Source organism: Pyrus communis, chromosome 1 (assembly GCF_963583255.1).
Source record: "Pyrus communis chromosome 1, drPyrComm1.1, whole genome shotgun sequence".
Lineage (NCBI taxonomy): Eukaryota > Viridiplantae > Streptophyta > Magnoliopsida > Rosales > Rosaceae > Pyrus > Pyrus communis.
Window position 1 is genome coordinate 4404701 of NC_084803.1, and position 21400 is coordinate 4426100.

General features: G+C 39.2%; 4 protein-coding genes, 1 long non-coding RNA gene and 1 pseudogene across 6 annotated transcripts; 2 read left to right on the forward strand and 4 right to left on the reverse strand.

The window, feature by feature from the left end:
- Nucleotides 1-687: 687 nt before the first annotated feature.
- Nucleotides 688-1949, reverse strand: LOC137731017 (uncharacterized). Its single transcript, XR_011068234.1, has 3 exons — nt 1707-1949; nt 1136-1260; nt 688-1038 (listed from the first exon to the last, which is right to left on the reverse strand). It is a non-coding gene; the product is annotated as an uncharacterized lncRNA (long non-coding RNA).
- A 79-nt stretch (nt 1950-2028) lies between these two features.
- On the reverse strand, nt 2029-4086 carry LOC137714147 (pumilio homolog 11-like). The gene is made up of 3 exons (XM_068453429.1): nt 3332-4086; nt 3026-3188; nt 2029-2220 (listed from the first exon to the last, which is right to left on the reverse strand). The coding sequence occupies exons 1-3, from the start codon at nt 4084-4086 to the stop codon at nt 2029-2031; spliced, it is 1110 nt and encodes a 369-aa protein (XP_068309530.1).
- A 3461-nt stretch (nt 4087-7547) lies between these two features.
- Nucleotides 7548-10776, reverse strand: LOC137746788 (metal transporter Nramp2-like). The gene is made up of 4 exons (XM_068486797.1): nt 10132-10776; nt 9395-9531; nt 8640-9292; nt 7548-8326 (listed from the first exon to the last, which is right to left on the reverse strand). Exons 1-4 carry the CDS (start codon nt 10731-10733, stop codon nt 8105-8107), a joined length of 1614 nt encoding a protein of 537 aa, XP_068342898.1. The 5' UTR covers nt 10734-10776; the 3' UTR covers nt 7548-8104.
- A 429-nt stretch (nt 10777-11205) lies between these two features.
- LOC137708026 (E3 ubiquitin-protein ligase APD2-like) lies at nt 11206-13785 on the reverse strand. Of its 2 annotated transcripts, none has more exons than XM_068446991.1 (8): nt 13566-13785; nt 13248-13474; nt 13018-13114; nt 12663-12740; nt 12306-12526; nt 12162-12231; nt 11764-12064; nt 11206-11660 (listed from the first exon to the last, which is right to left on the reverse strand). In XM_068446991.1, the coding sequence occupies exons 1-8, from the start codon at nt 13666-13668 to the stop codon at nt 11582-11584; spliced, it is 1176 nt and encodes a 391-aa protein (XP_068303092.1). In that variant the 5' UTR covers nt 13669-13785; the 3' UTR covers nt 11206-11581. The 2 variants fall into 2 exon arrangements, with proteins under 2 accessions (XP_068303092.1, XP_068303100.1); XM_068446999.1 differs by having other exon boundaries at nt 13562-13719.
- Nucleotides 13786-14550: 765 nt separating this feature from the next.
- On the forward strand, nt 14551-16802 carry LOC137719283 (cytochrome P450 81Q32-like; annotated as a pseudogene).
- Nucleotides 16803-17460: 658 nt separating this feature from the next.
- LOC137709155 (cytochrome P450 81Q32-like) lies at nt 17461-19776 on the forward strand. Its single transcript, XM_068448274.1, has 2 exons — nt 17461-18442; nt 19077-19776. The coding sequence occupies exons 1-2, from the start codon at nt 17474-17476 to the stop codon at nt 19698-19700; spliced, it is 1593 nt and encodes a 530-aa protein (XP_068304375.1). The 5' UTR covers nt 17461-17473; the 3' UTR covers nt 19701-19776.
- The last annotated feature ends 1624 nt before the right edge of the window (nt 19777-21400 follow it).

Genomic DNA, 21400 nt, shown 5'->3' on the forward strand with positions numbered 1-21400 from the left:
AGGAAGAGGGGCGGCAAGCAGAGATAAAAAGAGAGAATTGGTGAGCGATGTGATTTCTTACCGTCTTTATTTATTGTAGTAAGAAAATGTGAACTAATTTTTCTCAAGTAATACAATACAATCAAAAACTATGTATTACTTACGGTAGTAAGAAACAAGAATTCTAACTTTTCAATTAATAAATTACAATGAGGAAAAAACTATGTATTACTTACGGTAGTAAGAAACGAGAATTCTAACTTTTCAATTAATACATTACAATCAGGAAATTATACTTTATTTATAAAAGTAAGGAAGGTCCATTTTAAGTAATACATTGCGGTCAAGAAATTATTTAAAAATATTATAAATTCTCATAATGGTTTATTAGAATTTACATAAATCACATGTTGCAACAAAAATAACATTTTCCGGACCTTCTTTGTACTACCGTCATGACTGTTGTTTTCAATTGAATTACTTAATTCATATCCAATGACAAAAAACAAAAAGAGATTCATAAGAAACTAAAAAAAATGTGAAAATCAGCTCTGAAAATAAAAACTAAATCTTTATCAAGCGATTCCTTAAAAAAATTACTGAACAATATTCCATCCAGAATTGTGAATAAACATTTCCCTATGTAAATATAAATAGCATCTGAAACTGAAACTTTTAGCAGCAAGAACACATACTATTACATTGTTTTAACTTTTTACTGTTTTACATGGATAAAAGAAAAGAAAATTACTGCAGAGTTAATTCAGAATAATTTCTTCATAGCTATTGCCTTCCCAGTTGACATGACAGAGTACAACAATCAACTGTGGGAGCGATCACAATACAAAAACCTATTCCCCCAACACAAAACAGTTGGAGGATCACTCAACTCTACATCGCTCTATGATCCCCTCTGGACAGGATTTCGATATTACAAAAACTAAAGTTAGCTCCTAACCGGCTGCAGATATCCACACGCATATATTTTCACTGTTCCAATTAACGAATCCTTGCACCCCTACCTACAAATGTGACCTGGAAATGTAGGCGGAAGAAACCCTACAAGATAGCGAAAGAGATCAATCCCTCGACGTTTCAGTTTGGGACAGAAAAATGAAACCAACGCAACAGACACCCTAGAAATGCAATTTCTTACTTGCTTGTCTATTTATGCCGCAGGCACCTGTCACGCCGAGCTAGTACCTTTCTTCCATAAGAATTGCCACGCAAGAAGTCGGAGTATAAACCAACCAGATTTAGTAGAGCTTCATGGTAGATACCCTGTTCTTGTGCAATAAATGAGATTCAAAAACCACACAATTGAAATTTAATCAAAATTGTCTAGGCTTCAAAGACAAAATGGACATATCAAAAGATAATTTCACAGCTACAGGGATCATAAGTTGATAATTTCACCCCCTCCTTTACATGGTGACCATATATGCACCCAAAAAAAGTCTAGAGACAGGGAGCTTAGCTAATTACTTTTACAAGTAAAATGAACAATACGGGCAAGTAAAAACATCCAAATGCAGTCCACCTTACTGACACTAAATTCGTATGTAATCAAAGAGAGTATATCGAATGGATTAACACAAATATACATTATTGGCCAAAAGGAGACACCATTTAACTCAAGCAACTCAATCGTTATTCCTACTGGGAAAAAAAAAAAAAAAGAAGAGCAAGTTGATACTTATTAGGACAATCACTTAAGATGATCTAACCTTAGAAACCTCGAGTGCTGTCTGGATGACAAAGTTCCCATACTGGTGAACAAGAAGCATTGACACATTTGGGTTGGTAACCAACTCAAATATAATCTGTGAAGATTGTTCTTCGCTTGACTCAGACAAGCATTTCTCCACAACGCAACTCCCGTACTTATTCAACGACATAGAAATATAACTGCCTTGAAGTTGTCTCAAAAGGTTTTGTGTGATTCGCGGGATCCTCAAACCCAGTAAATGTTGCACCACGTAGTTTCTAGGGTATCAGGAAAATAACGGAAAACATTAAGCAAAGATCCAGAGCGATATGTTAAAAAAGTTAAGGATGAAGTTTCATAGGAACAAACCCGTAGCGATCTACTGCAAGTACTGTTGCTTTCCCTATGATAGCATTAACCAGGCGTTCTCTATTTTCACCACTAGAGTGCTCAACGCACTTTTGTAGCACACAACAGCCACTTTTGTCCTTCCCAATCATAGAACAGTTAATAGCCACCACACATAGAAGACCCTGCCAAAGAAAATGTGCCAGAAAATCAAGATATCATGTCCTGTACCTAGGTAGAGTGGATTCAAGAGCTAGTTACAAAGAGCTTCTAAGATGATGTTTTAAGCAATATGGAAAGATTGGTGCTTGTTGATTACTAAATCTTGTATCTGCAAGTGACATGCATGTCCCTTACTAGTTACGGTTATGAAGAAATTTTAAAACACAAACGTTGGATGTGAAAATATGATATGGAACGCAATATGTTTTGGGAGTGGGACAAATCTTCAGGTGAAAACCGTTGATATGTGAAGTAATTATGAAAAATAAAGATCATCTATTGAACCTAACGATCTACATAACCTTCAATTACAAGACTCCGTCATGTGATTCAAGGATATAAAAGTCATGTGCTTCGCCGACATATTTAGAAATAAAAAGCCCAAAATTGTGGTTGTTCAATTAGGATTGAAGCAAGGCACCAATCGAGTCCCATCTGCAGTTAAAAACTACTTCCAAATGGATGTATCACGCCCATTGTTTGAATGAATCACAACCAATAATAGCCAATTACAAATAACATTAGGTACATGGATGATAATTTCCTGCTTTCGAAAGCTAATAAGCTAAAGTTGCATCTCTTCACAAGCTGTAAATCGGCTTAAAAATCATAACTTTAATGATCAAGAGTAAGTACTAATCATGGATTCGTGCAACCTAATGATCACGAAAGAGACATGAGCAGAACTAGCAAACATCAAGCATGTAAGACTAGCATAATAAAATACAAAGATAGTTACAAATGGCGTAAACAAGACAAGAACATTACCCTGTTGTCTTCCTCAGAAAAATTCTCTAAGCAATATTCGATCACATGTTGGCCGTTGTTGTTCTTACTCAACACAGCGGCACCAGGGCTCAGAGCTCCCATAATCAGCGACACTTGCTCTTGGTTAGTAACATACCGCAACAATTTCTGTACAGTGCGAGTCCTGTCACAAGAAAGATAGGAACAATTACCAAACAATTATTTGGTCAGCAATCTTAAAAGTTAGAACAATTACCAGCACATGTACAAACAACAACGCAACGGACTTGTAACTTAAGTGGTTAAGAGCATTTACACAGACCATACCCGCGATTGTCCAGGGCAATACAAACCAGTGACGTATGACTCTCCATTATCAACTTCGAAAGCATACGGGTCCTCTGCTCTTCATTGCAAACCTCCACAAGCTTCTGGACGACATAGTTCCCGTGAGGGTCAAGCATCAAAACGACCACATTTTCCATAACCTCCAAGAATATCAAATCAATCACATCCCTGTTCGGTGCAACATCCATTGTTTTCTGCAGAAAACGACAGCCGTACTGCTCCTTGGCCAAAGCAGCAATTTTTCCGCGCAAATCAGCCAACGACAACCGATCCAGTGTTTCACGAAACCCAGCAATGTCAGAATGCACCCAGCAATCTTGATTGGGAACAAAGCCATTCGAGCCATTAGTAATATCAGAGTCCACCCAGCAATTTTCAAGACCAAGGTTCCCAAAAACCCCATCCCCGCCCTTCTGCAAGCTCAGAGCACTCTGTAACGACTCTCCGCCGCCAAAAGGCAACGAATTTCCGCCGCTATATCCGTGATCGCTTGATGGGTAGTTCAGCGCAGACCCATTACTGTGATCGCCGCCGTCAATGCCAGAAATCCGCGGCTGCTGGCGACTGAAAGCTGACACATTTAGGCGAGAAAAGGCAGCCTCCAGGGTTTGATCAGAATGGGATTCTCCTCCAATGTGGTTCTGCGACGATGAGCTTCCGGGCACACATTCCGGCGACAAAAATTCCGGAGCCCAAAGCGACTTCGTTTCCGGGAAGCACCGAAAACCTTCCATTATCCGCCTCAACAGGGATGAAATTCCGACTCTGGAGTCTTGAGAGAGAAAAAAAGCTTCGAACTTTCGGAGGTTTTTTGAGAGAGTGGAGGATTCTGAAATTGCGATGGGGGAGAGAGGAAGATTTTTAATTGGGGGGCAATTGAAAAAAAAGGGGAAAAAGCTTGACCAGTGAGAGACTGAAATGGGAAGTGAGAGAGTTTCAATGGGGGTGTGAGTTTGCATGCAACTTATGGAAAGTTTTCATGCGAGAGAGAAAGCGTGAACAGGAAGAGAAAAAAGTGGCCATATCTCTCGCTTTCTCTCCGTGTACGCGGCGTCTGTCTGTCACCTCAAACATTGGTCCCCAAAATAAAATATTAAAAAATATTGGGGTCTCATTGACCAATAGGATCATTGTACTTTTAAGGCCTTGTACTTTCTTTCTTTGTGAATTTCATTCTTTCTGTGTTCGTTCGTTCGTTTGTTTTTTATTTTATTTTATTTTATTTTATTTTTATTTTTTTAAAATTTGTGTGCGAAAGAAGAGAAAAAAAAATGAGAGCTTTTCGAGTACGTTTGTGGGGAGGTATGAAAAGTTTGAGAGAAAAGTATTAAAAAATATTGGGGTCTCATTGACCAATAGGATCATTGTACTTTTAAGGCCTTGTACTTTCTTTCTTTGTGAATTTCATTCTTTCTGTGTTCGTTCGTTTTTTTTTTATTTTTTATTTTTTTAAATTTGTGTGCGAAAGAAGAGAAAAAAAAAGAGAGCTTTTCGAGTACGTTTGTGGGGAGGTATGAAAAGTTTGAGAGAAAAGTTGGGCTCCTTTTAACCGGTTGACAGCAAAACCTGTTGCATATAAAGTGTGAGACATAAAAGAATGGTCATCTTACAGATCTTGTGATTGTGATCGTTTGTCGTATATCATGTGATCATAAATTATTTTAAATTTTTAAATTTTAAATTAAATATAAATACTACCTAACGAAAATTGATTGCATAATGTACGATAAATGAGCACGATCGCAAAATCCATCCCTAAGAAAATGATCTGACGATGATCCTTTTCCCTTTCTAGGCTCTGCTTGAACGCATACCCTCCCCGGATGGTTGACGATCATTAGTTTATTACACCGCCTCCTTTTCACTATTTTCATTAATAAATAATAATAAAAATTATAAAAAAAAAAAAAAAAAAAACCTAGCTAGGGACTAAGCCATAACCAGCAATGACCAATTGATCAACGAAACTTATAATAAAGATATAATGAAATGTCACAAGTATAGAGCAAAGTTTGCAATTGTAAACCACATGTGACAAACATAATTATCTGCTCCAAATGAAGTTAAAGAATCTACTACATGAAATCCTTCTCAATAAATATGTATACATACAAATCGCATTTGACAAAAACGCTATAAAAGAAACAAAGTGTTCATAAACAATTTTTCCAGTCCATATATATATATATAACCGCATTAAGAGCCTTATAAAATAAAAAATGAATCACCAACATGCTTCCGGTCTTTGACTGAAGCTATACGCACATTAGTACTAGTAGTTTGTCTCACATTCTTTCTTGAAATAAGACGAAAATATAGGCCTCTCGGGGACGTTTTCTGAGTCAATTTCCAATGATAAAAGACTAGGTACGGCAGTGAGTCTTATAAGCTGTGAGTAATTGATGTTCATGTTGTTCAGACGAATTATTGCATGTACTGCTTACTTTTCAACTTGGTAGTCCAAAGACTAATGCTAGTGACAGAATGGATTCTACATATTTTTGATGTTATAGGTCTCACTTCATGTGAAAAAAATCGAGATGAAATTGGAAGTAAAAATAAAACGTTGGTGTCTCTTGTATTTATTGATTTATCACATTGATTTGTGCGATGTTATTGGTCTCTAATGCAATGATGTGTTGTGCGTATCAAGTTTGGTAATACAAAATTCAAGGCAAAAGTTGAATTATTAAGTATGAGTAAGACTAGACGCACAAACTCTTTTTTATCGTTTTTGTAAAGTGCTGAGACCTATAAAATTTTGAGATCATATAGAATCGGCAGCATATCTAGCGTCAAATCTTAACAATTTGCCTCATGTAGAATTCTTCTACGCATGTCAAATGTTGAGTTTTACAATATGGTTGTGTTTAAAGATGCAGTCCGCATACCAAGTGTCAAATTGAGACCCTCCTGCAATCGGTCTGTCGATCTACAAAACCGTTGTTTGCTGCTTAAAACTGATCATTTCATTTCAAACAATCATTCATTGGTCCTTATTTACCACACACCAAACTGCTTGCTTTCTATTGAGTTTAAAAAAGATCGACAATGTTTCCCTTTGTTTTTCGGCTTGCACGGTTGCAACCCCATCATACTATAAGTAAGAACATCCACAATTCAACCCAAATTATCAGTCAATAAAAATTTTCATGTTTTTGCATCAATGTTTAGTTTTGATTACCAAACTGTTACTGTATTGACGTTCAAGACTTTCTTCATCGTTTTATCAATTTTCTTCAGTGGTCTCATCTTTGTCACATTACCAATTGAGGAAAAACTTCATACTTGACTAGATCATACTGAATGAAAAAACTTTTTGACTAAAGGGTTAGAGGGTTAGATATTGTTAGATATTCAAAGAGACATGTCACTGATCTATTCTTAACCATCTATTACTAGATGTTGAGTTTTATTACCAAATATATAAGTGTTGTTAAAAGTATAACCATACACGTATATATTGTATTTTATTTTCTCAATTCCCTGACGTGGGACTTATATTCAACAGATAGTTGTTCTGCAACTCGGAGAGGTTATATCACCCTTGCATTTGAACCACAAGCTAAAACCTTCTTGAGGAGGGTGTAGAAGTCTTCTGAAAGAAGACTGTCTAGCATAACAAGTGAGAGGGTTAGATAGTGTCAAATATTTAGAGAGACATGTCAATGATCCACTCTTAACCACATCGATATTGTCCTACCTTAACCATCTATTACTAGGTATTGAGTTTTATCACAAAATATCTCAGTGTTATTAAAAGTAGAATTATACACGTATATTTTGTATTTTATTTTCTCAATTCTCTTATGTGGGACATATTCAATAGATATTTGTTCTGCTACTCATAGAGGTTATATCACCCTTGCGTTGGAACCACAAGCTAAAACCTTCTTGAGGAAGGTGTAGACTCTAGCCTCACCCTTGTAACATACACACTCGAATGGTCAAATACAATACAAATACGACTTCTGAGTAAACTACTGAAATTTTCTTGTGTTATGCAAAGGTTTTTTGTTTGTTGATCTAACCATATTTTAGCACGAGCACATCGTATGCATGTCGTAATCAGAACAGTTTCGTTATCATAATTATCGCATAAAAAATTATCCCGCAAAATTTGGAAATCGTTTAATCGATTATGTACGGAAGAAATAATTTAGTTTTGAAACCATTCATTAAGGTCTACAAAAGGTGATTAAATTTGTCTGCATAAAATTTATTAAACTAAACTTTTAAAAGGTCATTATATTCGCACATCAATTTACAAAAACAGTTGTCCAAACTTCACTTCCTCATTTTGTATTAACCCAGCCTCTCAGAGGAATAAGAACTTACCGGCGTCACCATGGTACATGATAAAACTGTCACCTCAAGAATAACAAAGCAATTCGTTCTAATTTCTAGAGTTTAAAAAGAGGGGAAAGCTACATCTGTTACGGTGAAGGAAATTCATCCCGAATGTTGCAACGATGCCTTGTCCGTCCTCTAAAATGGAAAAAAGAATATTATGTTCTCACTTTCGACCCGTGCAAAATGACTCTGTGTAGCTCCATTTTGCAAAGGTATTCAGTTGCCTGAATTTGTATACTCACTTTAACATATGCACCAAGGTTAGAGAACGTTATGTCGAAAGAATGCTTCAGTCCAGAAAGAGTAGATCAGAGACCTCATGCCTAACTGGCTTGCTTTGGTCTGCAGCAGCACAACTCAGAAGTTCCGTGCTTCTTGCAATCTCGTGTGGATGTTGATTCAGCTACCTGAATCTGCCAACCTCTTGGACAGTGAACTGAAAAAAGTGTAAGGAAGAACACCACTCCGTGAAACAAGATATATGATAAATGTTAGATACGCAGCCGTACCACTGCAGACCACAAGAGCAAACAGCACTCCTCTGACTTCAGAAATGATGAAATCCAACAACAGATAGCCATTGATCACCATCACCAAAACAGCCACAGTCCATGCCACTTTCTGCAACATAGATCTTGTCAATGAAACGCTTTACTTAACTAGTATCACTCCAATTTTCAGATTACAAAAAGTAAATGTTTTTTTAGCGTGCAAAATGAGCTGCTGAAAACCATAGGATTAGATGTTTTCTCTTTAGAGTCCAAAAGAAATATGAAAGCTGAATTTGTGGATTTCAGAGCGATCCAAGATCAATATCAATCATGACTACTTATTACTGAATAGATGGAGCAAAAACTATATAACGAAATGACTGTTCACTTAAAGCTATAAAGAGTATGGCCGAAAAGATAGAATAACGAAGTTAACAACATACCTCGAGAACAGGTCCAATCTTAAAGACCCCCATGACCTGCTCCTTGGACACCAAGGTAAGAAGTGGAATAAGAGCAAAAGGAATCTGAATCGACTGAAGGACATTGAGCCATTCATTCAAAACATCCAACGAAGCCTCAGATCTGTTAAAAATAATTGCTACAATTATAGTAGGCACAATTGCAAAACTCCGTGTGATCAATGCCCTCAGCCATTTCTTCAAACGGAGATTAAGGAATCCTCCCATTATAAACTGCCCAGCATACGTCCCCGTAATTGTGCTACTTTGTCCAGCCGCCAATAACCCAATACCCCAGATATAAAGAATCGGATAAAGCCCTCCTCCATACTTCTCCTGAAGAAATTGACCTGCATTTACTAGTCCTATACTGTCAGCTTGTTTTGTACCATAGAATCCCTTCGCAAAAACAGTGGTGACAAACAAATTGATCATGAAGGAGATCAAAAGTGCAATTGATGACTCAATTGAGTAGTAGTTTAGTGCCTCTTGAACCCGTCCCTTCTTGTTCGGATCAATATTTCTTGACTGTACCAGAGCAGAATGCAAAAATACATTGTGTGGCATAATGACACAACCCACAACTCCCACAGCCTGCCGAATTGTTTTCGAGCTAAGTCTTGGAACCACAATACCTGCGACGAGGAGGTAGTGGATCAACACATATCAGTACACCCCATAGTATTATAGTTTACTAATTTCAACATGTACTTTGCATAATAAAGTACAATTTTTACCCATTAAAAGTTCTTTCCCACTCGGTTTTGTGTCAACAAACATCCAGGCAAACGATAAACCCATAGTTGCTATGAGAACTGCAAACACAGCTTCCAACTTCCTCACCCCATAGTTCTCAAGAAATAAAAACATGAAACTGTTGCACAAAAGAGAAAACACAAAACCCTAGTTAACAGAATTATCCCTACATGGCCAAAACCAGCCAACTCCCATACCCATTCACCATAAAAAAAAAGATATGAACTTGTCAATTGAAACATAAATTTACCACGAAACACTAAGAAATCTTTCATATATCTGCAATTTTCACTGATAAGTAATTGAATTCTTCGAAACCATGAATCACCAACCCCTACTCATTGTAATTAAGTTGAATTTTCGTCAAAAAGTTGAGTTTTAATTGTGAGAGAATATTAAAGCCAACCAACTGGAATTTAACTCGATTCCAAATTTCCAATCCAATGCCACTTGATCAGCTCATTGTCCCAATAAATAGCATAAGTTCTTTTCAATCAATAGAAAATTAGCTACAAGATTAAAGATTCAACCAAAAGTCAAGCTGAAAAATCACTACCCCACTTAATGACCCGCTTAAGTCAACATAATTAAGCAAAGAAAACCCAAAATACAAAAACAAATCAACAAGCAATTGACAATTAGAGATAACAAAAATCCCAAATCAAGAGTTAAAACAGAGTTAAAACGAGATTAACATAAGTAATTACTAAATACCAACCAATCCAACGCCGTAATCAGAACTCCAGCCCATAGCGGCAAGAACCCATTGCTCAGAATCTGAATCGCAATGGCGCTCCCAATGACCTCCTGAATATCCGCCCCAATCAACGCCAGCTCCGCCATGAACCAGAGCACCAACCCAGCCCATTTCGGATACTCCTCCCTGCAAAGCTCCGCCAAGTGCCGACCGGTCGCGACCCCGACCCGGGCGGAGAGCAGCTGGACCAGGAGCCCCATGGCGGTGGCCCACATTAAAAGCCAGAGCAGCGAGTACCCGGCAATCGCGCCCGACTGGAGATCCCCTTCTAAATTGCCCGGATCTAGAAATGCTATGCTCATCAGAAAACCCGGACCGGTAAACAGCCACAGCTTCTTCCACGAAAAAGGCGGGACCGCCGTGGAATCGTCCTCGACGGCGTCGTCGACGATCAGGATCTTCTCCCGCGCCTCGAAGGCCACCTCCTCCTCGCCGTCGTCCCATGTCGACGACGATGACAGCGAGAGCGACTGCGGCTGCAGCAGGCGGTTAGCTTCGTCGTCGTCGACGTCATCTCGCAGCTTCAACGACTCGTCGTCGTGTTCGCGCAATTGGGCGCTCATGGTTTTTTGTTCGTTAGTCGTCAACCGAAACGGAAACGCTTCCGTACCGGCGTTTTTTAATTTAATTTAATTTAATTTTAGGGTTTTATTATTGAGTTGGGATGGACTGTTGGGGACAGTGTTGGATTTGCGGCCCGACTGTGAGACGGGTCGGATTTTGTGGCTTGTGGAGTTGACATTTTACAGTCGCTTTTTGACGTGGAAATGAGAATATTTTGTTTTTCTGGCCATTAGGAGGTTGACACGTGTAGTCATGGAAGTTTCCTTTTAACCTTTACCGTTTTGGAGCAAGCAAGGGATCAACTTAATTTTTGTTTCTTGCACCTCATGGACGACGAAGTTCACAATGATAAAATTTAAATATGAAATTTAAAGTTTATGTTTATAAAAGACATTATATAGATAAGTGATACTGATCGATAACAAACTAAATAAACCTCAGCGCCTTTAATAAAGAAGGCATTTCCCAGAGAATTAATCTTCATTATTGCACCCTCATTGGGGGTTCTTTCTTCTCAAGGAAGACAGAAGAATTTATACACAACTCTGTAAGCGATTGAATTTTTCAAAAACATGAGGCAATCACCATTCGAGTTCACTAGACAGCTTCTTCTCCATGCTCCAGTGTCTGCTGGTAAATAAACTGCACCCGAATCGCTCTCTTCCACGCAGTTTGATCCGAAAAAGAAAATCTCCGTGTGTTTATTGAACAGTAAGGCAGTGGATTTTTGCATATAAGTTAGAGTTTAATGGCACTCATTCTGTACATATACAACTATTCTCTTTCCACACCCAAAAAATAAGATCCTCTCAATCACACTAGTCACAAAACTTCACAGACCTTTGCTTCAGGGGTTGAACAATTTTCTCACTTTGTGAATCAGCCTTCTGCATATTGGACACACCTTATTCTCCCCGTCCATGATCCTGCAAGATTCATTTCGGTAAAAACCTCGAGAGCACAAGCAATACATGTGTGAAAGAAGAATACGAAAGTGAGCGGTGTATCTATATCGGTGTATATATGTACCTTTGAGCACAGTCATAGCAAGTGGCACAATGACCACAAGGAACGAAGAAGGAATTGCGCTGCTCGTCGTAACAGATTACACATAATTTTTCGTCGTATAATTCCTCCGAGGAGCTACTAGAAGCTCCTGAATCTTCATCTTCTTCATTTGTCCCGTATGTCTGTCGAAGAATCGTCTTCTGCGGCACTATAGGGTAAGTCTCGTTAACTTCTTCCACTGCTGTTTCAACTAAAGTACGATCCTCACCATCACAGGCTCCAAGGTATTTCAGTATCAGAAAAATAACCACCACAATAAACCCTGAAAGTAGGACATAAATAAATGATTGAAGCAATTACAAATTACTGAAAAAATACTGAAAGCTCAACAGGACTGAGGTCTATTTCTGATTTCGTACCTAAAATCGCAATGTAGGTTACTACGCGAGCCACGAATGAAAGCTCGATGTACCATTCACCAAGATCTCCCTGCAGCAACTTTGTTGGTTACGTTGGCACAAAATTAGTAACAATTTGAGACAATGTATGAGATCTGGCCTTACATTGTTAGGTGTTGTTAGTATGACATAGTGAGTATTGGGGAATACGAGGCTGAGCCGGCAAGACCCCTTCGTTGTTGAACAGACGTCCTTAGCTTTCGTAACATCATACATCGTTGATGAAACACTTACATTCACTAATGCAATTAGGCTCCTGGGATCTGTGTTTATGAATTCAAGGTAGTACTTGTCATCTTCCTCAATATTGTACTCAGCTTCTTTACCTGAACAAAAAACGCTTATGATGATCATTTTGCACATAAACTTTGTGATCAGTGTTTTTAGGCTACTCGAATACGTTTTTTCACTTTCTGAAATCTAATTGTGCAACAATAGTTTCAAAAATGAAGAATCTGTTACCGATTTTGGGTTCATTGAGGGCGAGGCTGTCCTGAGAACTTGTTTGTTCCGGCTGCAATATTTCGACGTTTTGTTCCCCTGTCAAAACGTGCATTACATTTGTTTTAAGATGAGTCTAAAATGTAATTAAGCTGCAAACAACAAACGATATTTTCTTACGGAAGCATGACAGTTTTCATTAAATTTGCTCACCAAATGACGTTTCCTTTTATTTAAATTTGGGTTCATAATGTAACCGAAACAGAAAATTTTGGGTTCATAGTAAAATGCTGACATGTGTATCGACACGGTGTTTGGAGATAAAATTTGACGAACAAAATTGGTCAAGAAAATAAATTGCAAATTGAAAACTTACCTTTAAGCATAACAACTTGTAGTTGATTTAAGATAGTAGCATGAGCTTCCAATTTCATGGACAAACTTGAACCCTTGTTCAACCAGAAGGAAAATCCCTGAACACAAAATTTCAACCTCTCTGGAGATCCAAATCAATAATTTGGAGGGAAAATGCAGAATTTCGGAAACATCCAAAACCCTAAAGGAAACGGTTTGATTTAAAATAAAATGTAAATTTTCAGTTCCTACCTTGCGATTATATGATCCAAGAATCAAGTAATCGTGCACGCTCCAATTTGATTGGGGGTTCAATTTAGGCTCCTCCGAGAAAGCGTAGAGAGAAACCCCTTTCCTGTCAACGTCTCTCACTTCAACATGTTTGACAAACACGGCACTAGCCTTCATCAATCGCGACGAGCTCGGCCCGAGTTCCATCCGGCGGTCGCCATAGTACCCGTATCGGAGACTCACCGAAACTGCCAAAAAAACAAGTGAAATGCTTTGTTGAGATGGAAGGGTTAGCGGAGGAAAACTGGTACTGAAGATAAAAAATTTATGTGTACATGCCACATATCCAGAGGGTCAGAGGAGTGAGGAGTCGAGCCCAAGTCTCTTGGCACCGCTGAGGCCTGGCCGGAGGCGTCGGGTGGGCCCACATCGAGCGGTACATGGCTGCGAAGAAGGATGGCGTGGTAGCAGAGAGAGGTAGGGAGAGAGGGGGAGGTGTGAGAGGAAATTGTTGTTCTGCTGGAGGAGAGGAGAGGAACCCTTGGGGGATTGGTGGGAAGAAGACCAGTAGCTTTACGTTTGGTAGTTGCCTTGGTTCTTCCATAACCTCAACTAACCGTTTTTTGAAGTGGTTGGCGCAAACTTTGAATGGCAAGTTTTATGAATGTTAGGTGTTAATTTCTGTTTGGGGCAATCTTGTACTTGTAAGTTGTAACTCGAGACATATTTCTCAGTTCTCAACGTGTGTTTAATATAGGAATCTTAAAAGTGAACACTTTTTTTATTGTTTGAAAAATAGTAGGATAATTACATTAGATTCATTTAAATCGACATTTTATATAATGAAAAATACTGATATAGCCAACGATTTTGTCGATTAATTTTTTTTATAAAGGTGGTGTAGCCGTCTATCATTTATTGAAATCTTAAGCATTGAATCTCTAGGTTCGATAATGAGCATTGAATCTCCAAAATCGATCCCCAACATCGGGTCCTCGAGCTTGGGTCCGAGCTCTAAGTTCTCGGCTCAGGATCATGACACAATGAAAAATATCTCAGCAAACTATTGAGTCTTTTCTCAGGATGCCGTCCGACGCTGGAATTGAAGGCGCTGTTTGTGTTTTTATGTAAATTGGATGTCTTTGTATGGTCTATTTAAAATTATTCAAGCAGCTGTCTTGTTCGATACCATCGCTACAATTTTGTACGCTTCCCTTGCATCTCTATCAATGCTAATCAGTGACTAAAATTCAAGATAAAGTAAGATTAACTTTTCATGAACTAATAAGATACTAAGATATTGATCTTATATTAACAAGAAAAAACAGCTCCAGCATCTCAACATATCAATGGAAACTTCGTTCTTCTTCTCCTTCTACCTTTTGCTCTTCATTTTCTTTCTTTTTATCAAAAACTATTTGCAGAAAATTAACCAAAAACTCCCACCAAGCCCTTCTCTTTGTTTCCCCATCGTAGGCCATCTCTACCTCTTCAAAAAATCCCTCCACAGAACACTTGCTGAACTCTCCAACAAACATGGACCGATCACATACCTCCGATTCGGCTCCCGCCCTGTCCTCCTCGTATCCTCACCTTCGGCGGCTGAGGAATGCTTCACTAAAAACGACATCGCTTTTGCTAACCGCCCGAAGCTGCTTGCCGGAAAACACCTCGGATACAACTACACCACCCTCGCCTGGGCCTCTTACGGCTCCCACTGGCGCAACTTGAGACGCATAGCGTCCCTAGAGTTATTGTCATCTAAGCGAGTTCAGATGCTTTCTAGCATCCGTCTCGATGAAGTCAGGTCCTTGATTTCCCGGCTCTTTCGAGGCGCGAAAGGCGGCAGCGAATTTCAGAGTTTGGACATGAAGTCGGCGTTTTTCGAGCTGACTCTTAATGTTCTGATGAGGATGGTTGCGGGAAAGCGGTGCCATGGGGAAAATGTGACGGATTTAGAGGAGATTATTGCTGAGAACTTTCGGTTGAGTGGCGCTACCAATCTTGGAGATTTTCTGCCGGTTTTGAAGTATGTGGGGGTAAGTGGCCTTGAGAAGAAATTGATGACACTCCACAAGAAAATGGAAAAATTCATGCAAGATTTGATCCAAGAGCGCAGAGAAAAGCAGAGTGGCTCTGTTTCTGAACAGAGGAGCAAGTCCATGGTGGACGTCTTGCTTGCTCTGCAAGAAACTGAACCGGAATATTATACTGATGAGATCGTAAGAGGCATGATGCAAGTAAGCTCTCTCAACAAAAAAATAAAAAAATCTTTGAAGTTCAAGAACAATTGCAGTAATTTTCTGCTTAAAGATAATGAATTGTTTAATTGGTTTGGACAAAGATAATGTCCAATATTTGTTGTGTTATAATGCATCCAAGTTGCATTAAGGACTTGCCTGCACCAGGTACGCCGTTGTAGTGCAATATTCTAAATCAATAGCACAATGTAATGTGTGTTTAACTATTGCACATGAAAGTTTGTTATTGGTTTATAATACCGTCACCGTCGCATAACCAGTGTAGTTAAGTAAGTCTCTCTCCAAGCTACAATATAAAATTTAAGACAAAAACTACTAGTGTCAGCAAGTCTTACAAGGACTTGAGTTTGAGAGAGTCTAAATAGAGATCTTCAGTTTCCTAAACTCCTAATTAGACTGCTTGACCAAAAGTCTAAATAGAGATCTTCAGTTTCCTAAACTCCTAATTAGACTGCTTGACCAAAACATGTATACACAATTGTACCCAGGTCATGTTAGCAGCAGGGACAGACACCTCATCTGGAACCATGGAATGGGCTCTATCACTTTTGCTCAACAACCCAGAAGCCCTAGCAAAAACTCAGACTGAATGGATACCCACATTGGGCAATGCAGGCTACTTGAGGAGTCCGACCTCGCCAAGCTTCCGTATCTCCACGGCATCATCAATGAAACCCTCCGGATGTACCCAGCAGGCCCTTTGCTTGCCCCACACGAGTCATCCGAGGACTGCACAGTGGGGGGTTTCCACGTTCCACGTGGCACGATGTTGCTGATGAACTTATGGGCCATACAGAACAATCCAAAGCTGTGGGCACAGCCTGGACAATTTAAACCAGAGAGGTTTGTGAATGGACAAGGGGAAAGAGATGGTTTTGTGTTGTTGCCGTTTGGGACCGGGAGGAGGGGCTGCCCTGGGGAAGGGTTAGCAATGAGGATGGTTGGACTTGCCTTAGGGTCTCTGATTCAGTGTTTTGAATGGGAGAGGATTGGGGAGGAGATGGTGGACATGACTGAAGGGCCTGGACTCACCATGCCTAAAGCTCTGCCTTTAATTGCAAAGTGTAGGCCACGCCGAAAAATGCTTGCCCTGCTTTCTCAACTCTAAATACCCAGTGGACCTTATTGGTGGTTGTTTCATATCTGTCTTCTTCATAAGCATTTGGATGGTACAGTAGATAGGGTTTTTAACGCAAATGATTCTTGCGTGGATGGTGAAATACACGACTTTGGTATCGTGCTTTACAATTCACACAGCACGTCAATGTCATCACGACTGCTAAATTTTGTTAAAGGTGTAATATTTATGCACTCATTATTACTTCTGGCACACCTTTTCAATTTTCGACCCTTTAATCGGATGAATTGAATAATATCAAATGACATAAATTAACAAAAGATGTGTGAGAAATAAAAAAATAATGTGTGGGAAGTAAAAAAATGATGTGTGGATAGCACGCACCTTTTGTTAAAAAGGATGTGTGGATAGAGCACCCCTTTTGTGTGATAATATCGCACACATCTGGAGCCTCAAGATGTCGGTTGTGCCTAGCTTCTACTAATTGTGTCTAGCTTCTACTAATCTAATGCATACATTCAAATCAACGAATTAAACAATAAGATACAAACACACACAAATAATATGACTATTTACATAATTCATATTATATTCCATTACAATTGTCATTGTCACGTGATGAATCAGTGACATAAAAGAATTTCATCATAAAGTGGGGTTGCTTGTTCGATGGCGCCATAACTAGATTTCAACATCTCTCTTCCATCTTATTTTTCAACAACTAATAAGATTTTTTTTTCCAAGTGGGGTTGCTTGTTCGATGCCATCACTAGATTTCAACATCTGTCTTGCATCTTACTTTTCAACAACTAATAAGAAATTTGACTAATTTTTCATATAATCCTTGAAATGTTAAACAATCAATATATTATAGAAAAATGAAACTTCAAACATAAGTGTTAAAAGAAATGTATGGATGGAGCACCCCTTATCTTAAGAAGTACATACAGCTTGCAGACATCAGCATATCAATGGAAACTTCGTTCTTCTTCTTCTTCTACTTTTTGCTTTTCATTTTCTTTCTTTTCCTCAAAAACTATTTGCAGAAAATTAACAAAAAACTCCCACCAAGCCCCTCTCTTTGTTTCCCAGTCATAGGCCATCTCTACCTCTTCAAAAAACCCCTCCACAGAACACTTGCCAAACTCTCCAACAAACATGGACCAATATCATATCTCCGATTCGGCTCCCGCCCGGTCCTCCTCGTATCTTCACCGTCCGCGGCTGAGGAATGCTTCACCAAAAACGACATCACTTTTGCCAACCGCCCTAAGTTCCTCGCAGGAAAACACCTCGGATACAACTACACCTCCCTCACCTGGGCCTCCTACGGCTCCCACTGGCGCAACTTGCGACGCATAACCTCCCTCGAGTTATTGTCGTCCAACCGCCTTCAGATGTTTCACGGTATCCGTGCAGATGAAGTTAGGTCATTGATTTGCCTGCTTTTCCGAGGTTCTAACGGCCGTGAATTTCAGAGTTTCGAGATGAAGTCAACGTTTTTTGAGCTGACACTTAATGTTGTGATGAGGATGATTGCCGGAAAGCGGTACTATGGCGAGCATATGGCGGATTTGGAGCAAGCAAAGCGGTTTAAACAGATCGTGACGGAAAGCTTTGAGCTTAGCGGGGTTACGAATATCGGAGATTTTGTGCCTGTTTTGAACTATTTGGGAGTAACGGGGCTTGAGAAGAAGTTGGTGATATTGCAGAAGAAAAGGGATGGATTCATGCAAGATTTGATAGAAGAACATAGAAAATTGCAGAGTGGATCTGTTTCTGAACAGAGGAGGAAGACAATGGTGGAAGTTTTGCTTTCCCTGCAAGAAACTGAACCTGAATATTATACAGATGAGATCATAAGAGGCATCATGCAAGTAAGTTCTCTTGTCCAAAATTTTTGAACTGCAGAATCAGATGCATTAAGTTTGTGCTTAAAGATAATGTTTTTTTAGTTTGTTTGGGTGAATACAATGTTCAATTAGATCTAAGAAATATAATAATAGAAATTTAGTTTTGGTCAATAAATACTGAGTAGCGCTATTCACATATATGTTTACTTCTGACGTACTTCTCTTAATTTTTAATTATCAGATCAAATAAATTGAAAAAAAAACATCAATGACAAAAAAATTACAAGAGTGTGTGAGGGAATAATGTAAAGTTTAGTGTATATTTTATTGTTTAACATCTGGATATCTCAAATTTAACTAAGGTCAATGCCCCACTTTTTATGTAGTTAAAACTTATTTTTCAAATTAAAAAATGAAAATGTCACTCTAACAGTATTTTAATACGTTACGCAATGTAGTATGTTTTAGTTTTTTTTACGTGACACTTTGTGATCATCTTGTTATAAAACAACAATGATATTGACATTCTTGTTGCGAAGAAGTCCTTCTCGCATATTAGACCGCTCCACCAAACCAGTTAGGTATATATGCTAGTTCACACTTCATAATCTGAAATAAACCTTATGGCTTAAGACTTTTTGCGCAATTCCACCCACAGGTCATGTTATCGGCAGCGACAGACACCTCATCTGGAACCATGGAATGGGCTCTATCCCTTTTGCTCAACAACCCAGAAGCCCTTGCAAAAGCCCAGGCTGAAATTGATATCCACATTGGACAAAGCTGCAGGCTTGTTGAGGAATCAGACCTTCCCAAGTTACCCTATCTCCAAGGCATCATAAACGAAACCCTCCGAATGTACCCAGCAGGCCCACTGCTAGTCCCCCACGAATCATCAGATGACTGCTCTGTGGGCGGCTTCCACGTCCCACGTGGAACCATGTTGTTGGTGAACATATGGGCCATACAACATCATCCAAAGTTGTGGGCACAACCTGACCAATTTAAGCCAGAGAGGTTCCAAAACCTGCAAGAGGCAAGAGATGGTTTTGTTTGGTTGCCATTTGGGGCGGGGAGGAGGGGCTGCCCCGGGGAAGGCTTAGCGACTCGGATAGTCGGGCTGGCTCTAGGATCATTGATTCAGTGTTTTGATTGGGAGAGAGTTGGCGAGGAAATGGTGGACATGAGTGAAGGTACTGGTCTCAGCATGCCTAGAGCTCACCCATTACTCGCAAAGTGTAGGCCACGCCCAAAAATGCTTGCCCTGCTATCTCAACTCTAAATGGGCCAATGCATGTTTTCGTACCCCGTTCTCTAATAACAACCGATATTCCAAAATATAGAAGCCATGTCCATCATGTGAAAGCTTTCTTAACCTAAATCCCCTTCTATTGGGATTTAGGTTTTGTTTTGAGTTGTCATCTTTTATTTACAATATCAGTCTTTTGTCTATGCTAAGAAAAAGAGATGATATTCTAACCAAAATCTTCGTTCACATAAAAAACAAAAGCAAAGACAATTCCATATAGAAATTAAACTTTTATTATACATATAAGAAAAAACTAAAATCACATCAAACCTTTTATAAATTCCTCCATTAATTAGCTCATGGGTTGAAATTTGAAACAATTCAGCAGAAGATTTGATCTCAGTGAAAAATATCCGTAAAAAAATCTCGAATCTCATAATATTGTGACTTATGAAACCTGCAGCCCAAAATCTCATAATATTGTATTTTTTGAATTATGAAACCTGCAACCCAAACAGCTCTCGGTGTAGTTAGCTGTTGCATTATTGTCCTTGAGATTCTAACTTTGGACGAGGATGGTTTGCTAAGTGTTAGTGGCAGAAAAATAGATACGACGAGATGATGCTGGAAGGAGGAAGAGGTCCGAAGGCTTCTTGAATAAAATGAGGCTCAAGCTATCCTGGTGCAGAGTTTTTATGGGTGTCGAGATAAATTAATATGGCACTATACTAAACATGGTCGATATTCGGTTAAAAGTGGATATGAGTTGGCACAAAGTATGGAGAGGAATGGGGAATTGGGGAGACGGGGAGATGGGGAATCAAGCACTGAAGGTGTCCGAGATAAGGTGTGGAATGATATTGTTCAGATCAGAATTGTCCTTATACACTCGTTCGATACCTCGTGTGTACGATAAAGTGAATCCTGATTGACAAGGACGACGACATGATGATCGTGAAGCTGTTCAGCTGTTGGATGATCAAATCACGGACCACCGTCTCACTGGAAATCTGCCGAAATGCCAATGAGTAAGGGTTGGCGAGGTTGGAAACGGTGGAACCGCGGAAGTAGAAGATCGGTAAGCGTGGGTGGAAGACGAAAAGAAGGCGGAGAGGAGAGGAGGCTGCCAAGTCGGATCCCCGAAAGAAGTGATGCTAGCTTTCTCCATCACGTAGACGTAGTCAGTCGTAGTCGTCCTCAGGGAATGGTGGGTTTCCACACTCTCTCTCTCGTTTTCAGCACATGCATATTTATTACTGCAACTCAGTCTTAAACCATCACTTCATAATTGTAATGGCATACTGACAACCATGCAAATACATATAAATACACAATCATACATGCAATTGCCCAGTGTACCTTTATAAAGCTAACTTTATGTTGCCTTTAACCTTAATCACTGGATACTAGCTTTTCAAGCTTCCTACATACTCATACGAAACCAACATGCTCTTTGGAACGTAAGTTAGTTGTACTAATATATATTATAAATTGAATCAACATGGAATTAATTATTTACAATAACGACAGGGAAAATAAGATAAGCCAAGCATCACCATAGGGAAAATAAGATAAGCCGCATCAGGTCCAGATGCTATCAAAATTACGTAGCAGCGCTTTCTTTACTCCCACATTTCAGTTGATTCAAAACCATCATGCACACCCATGTTTGCAACGTGGGCATCCTTATCATGCACTCCCACATTTCAATAGCCGTAAAAATGTTATACCCT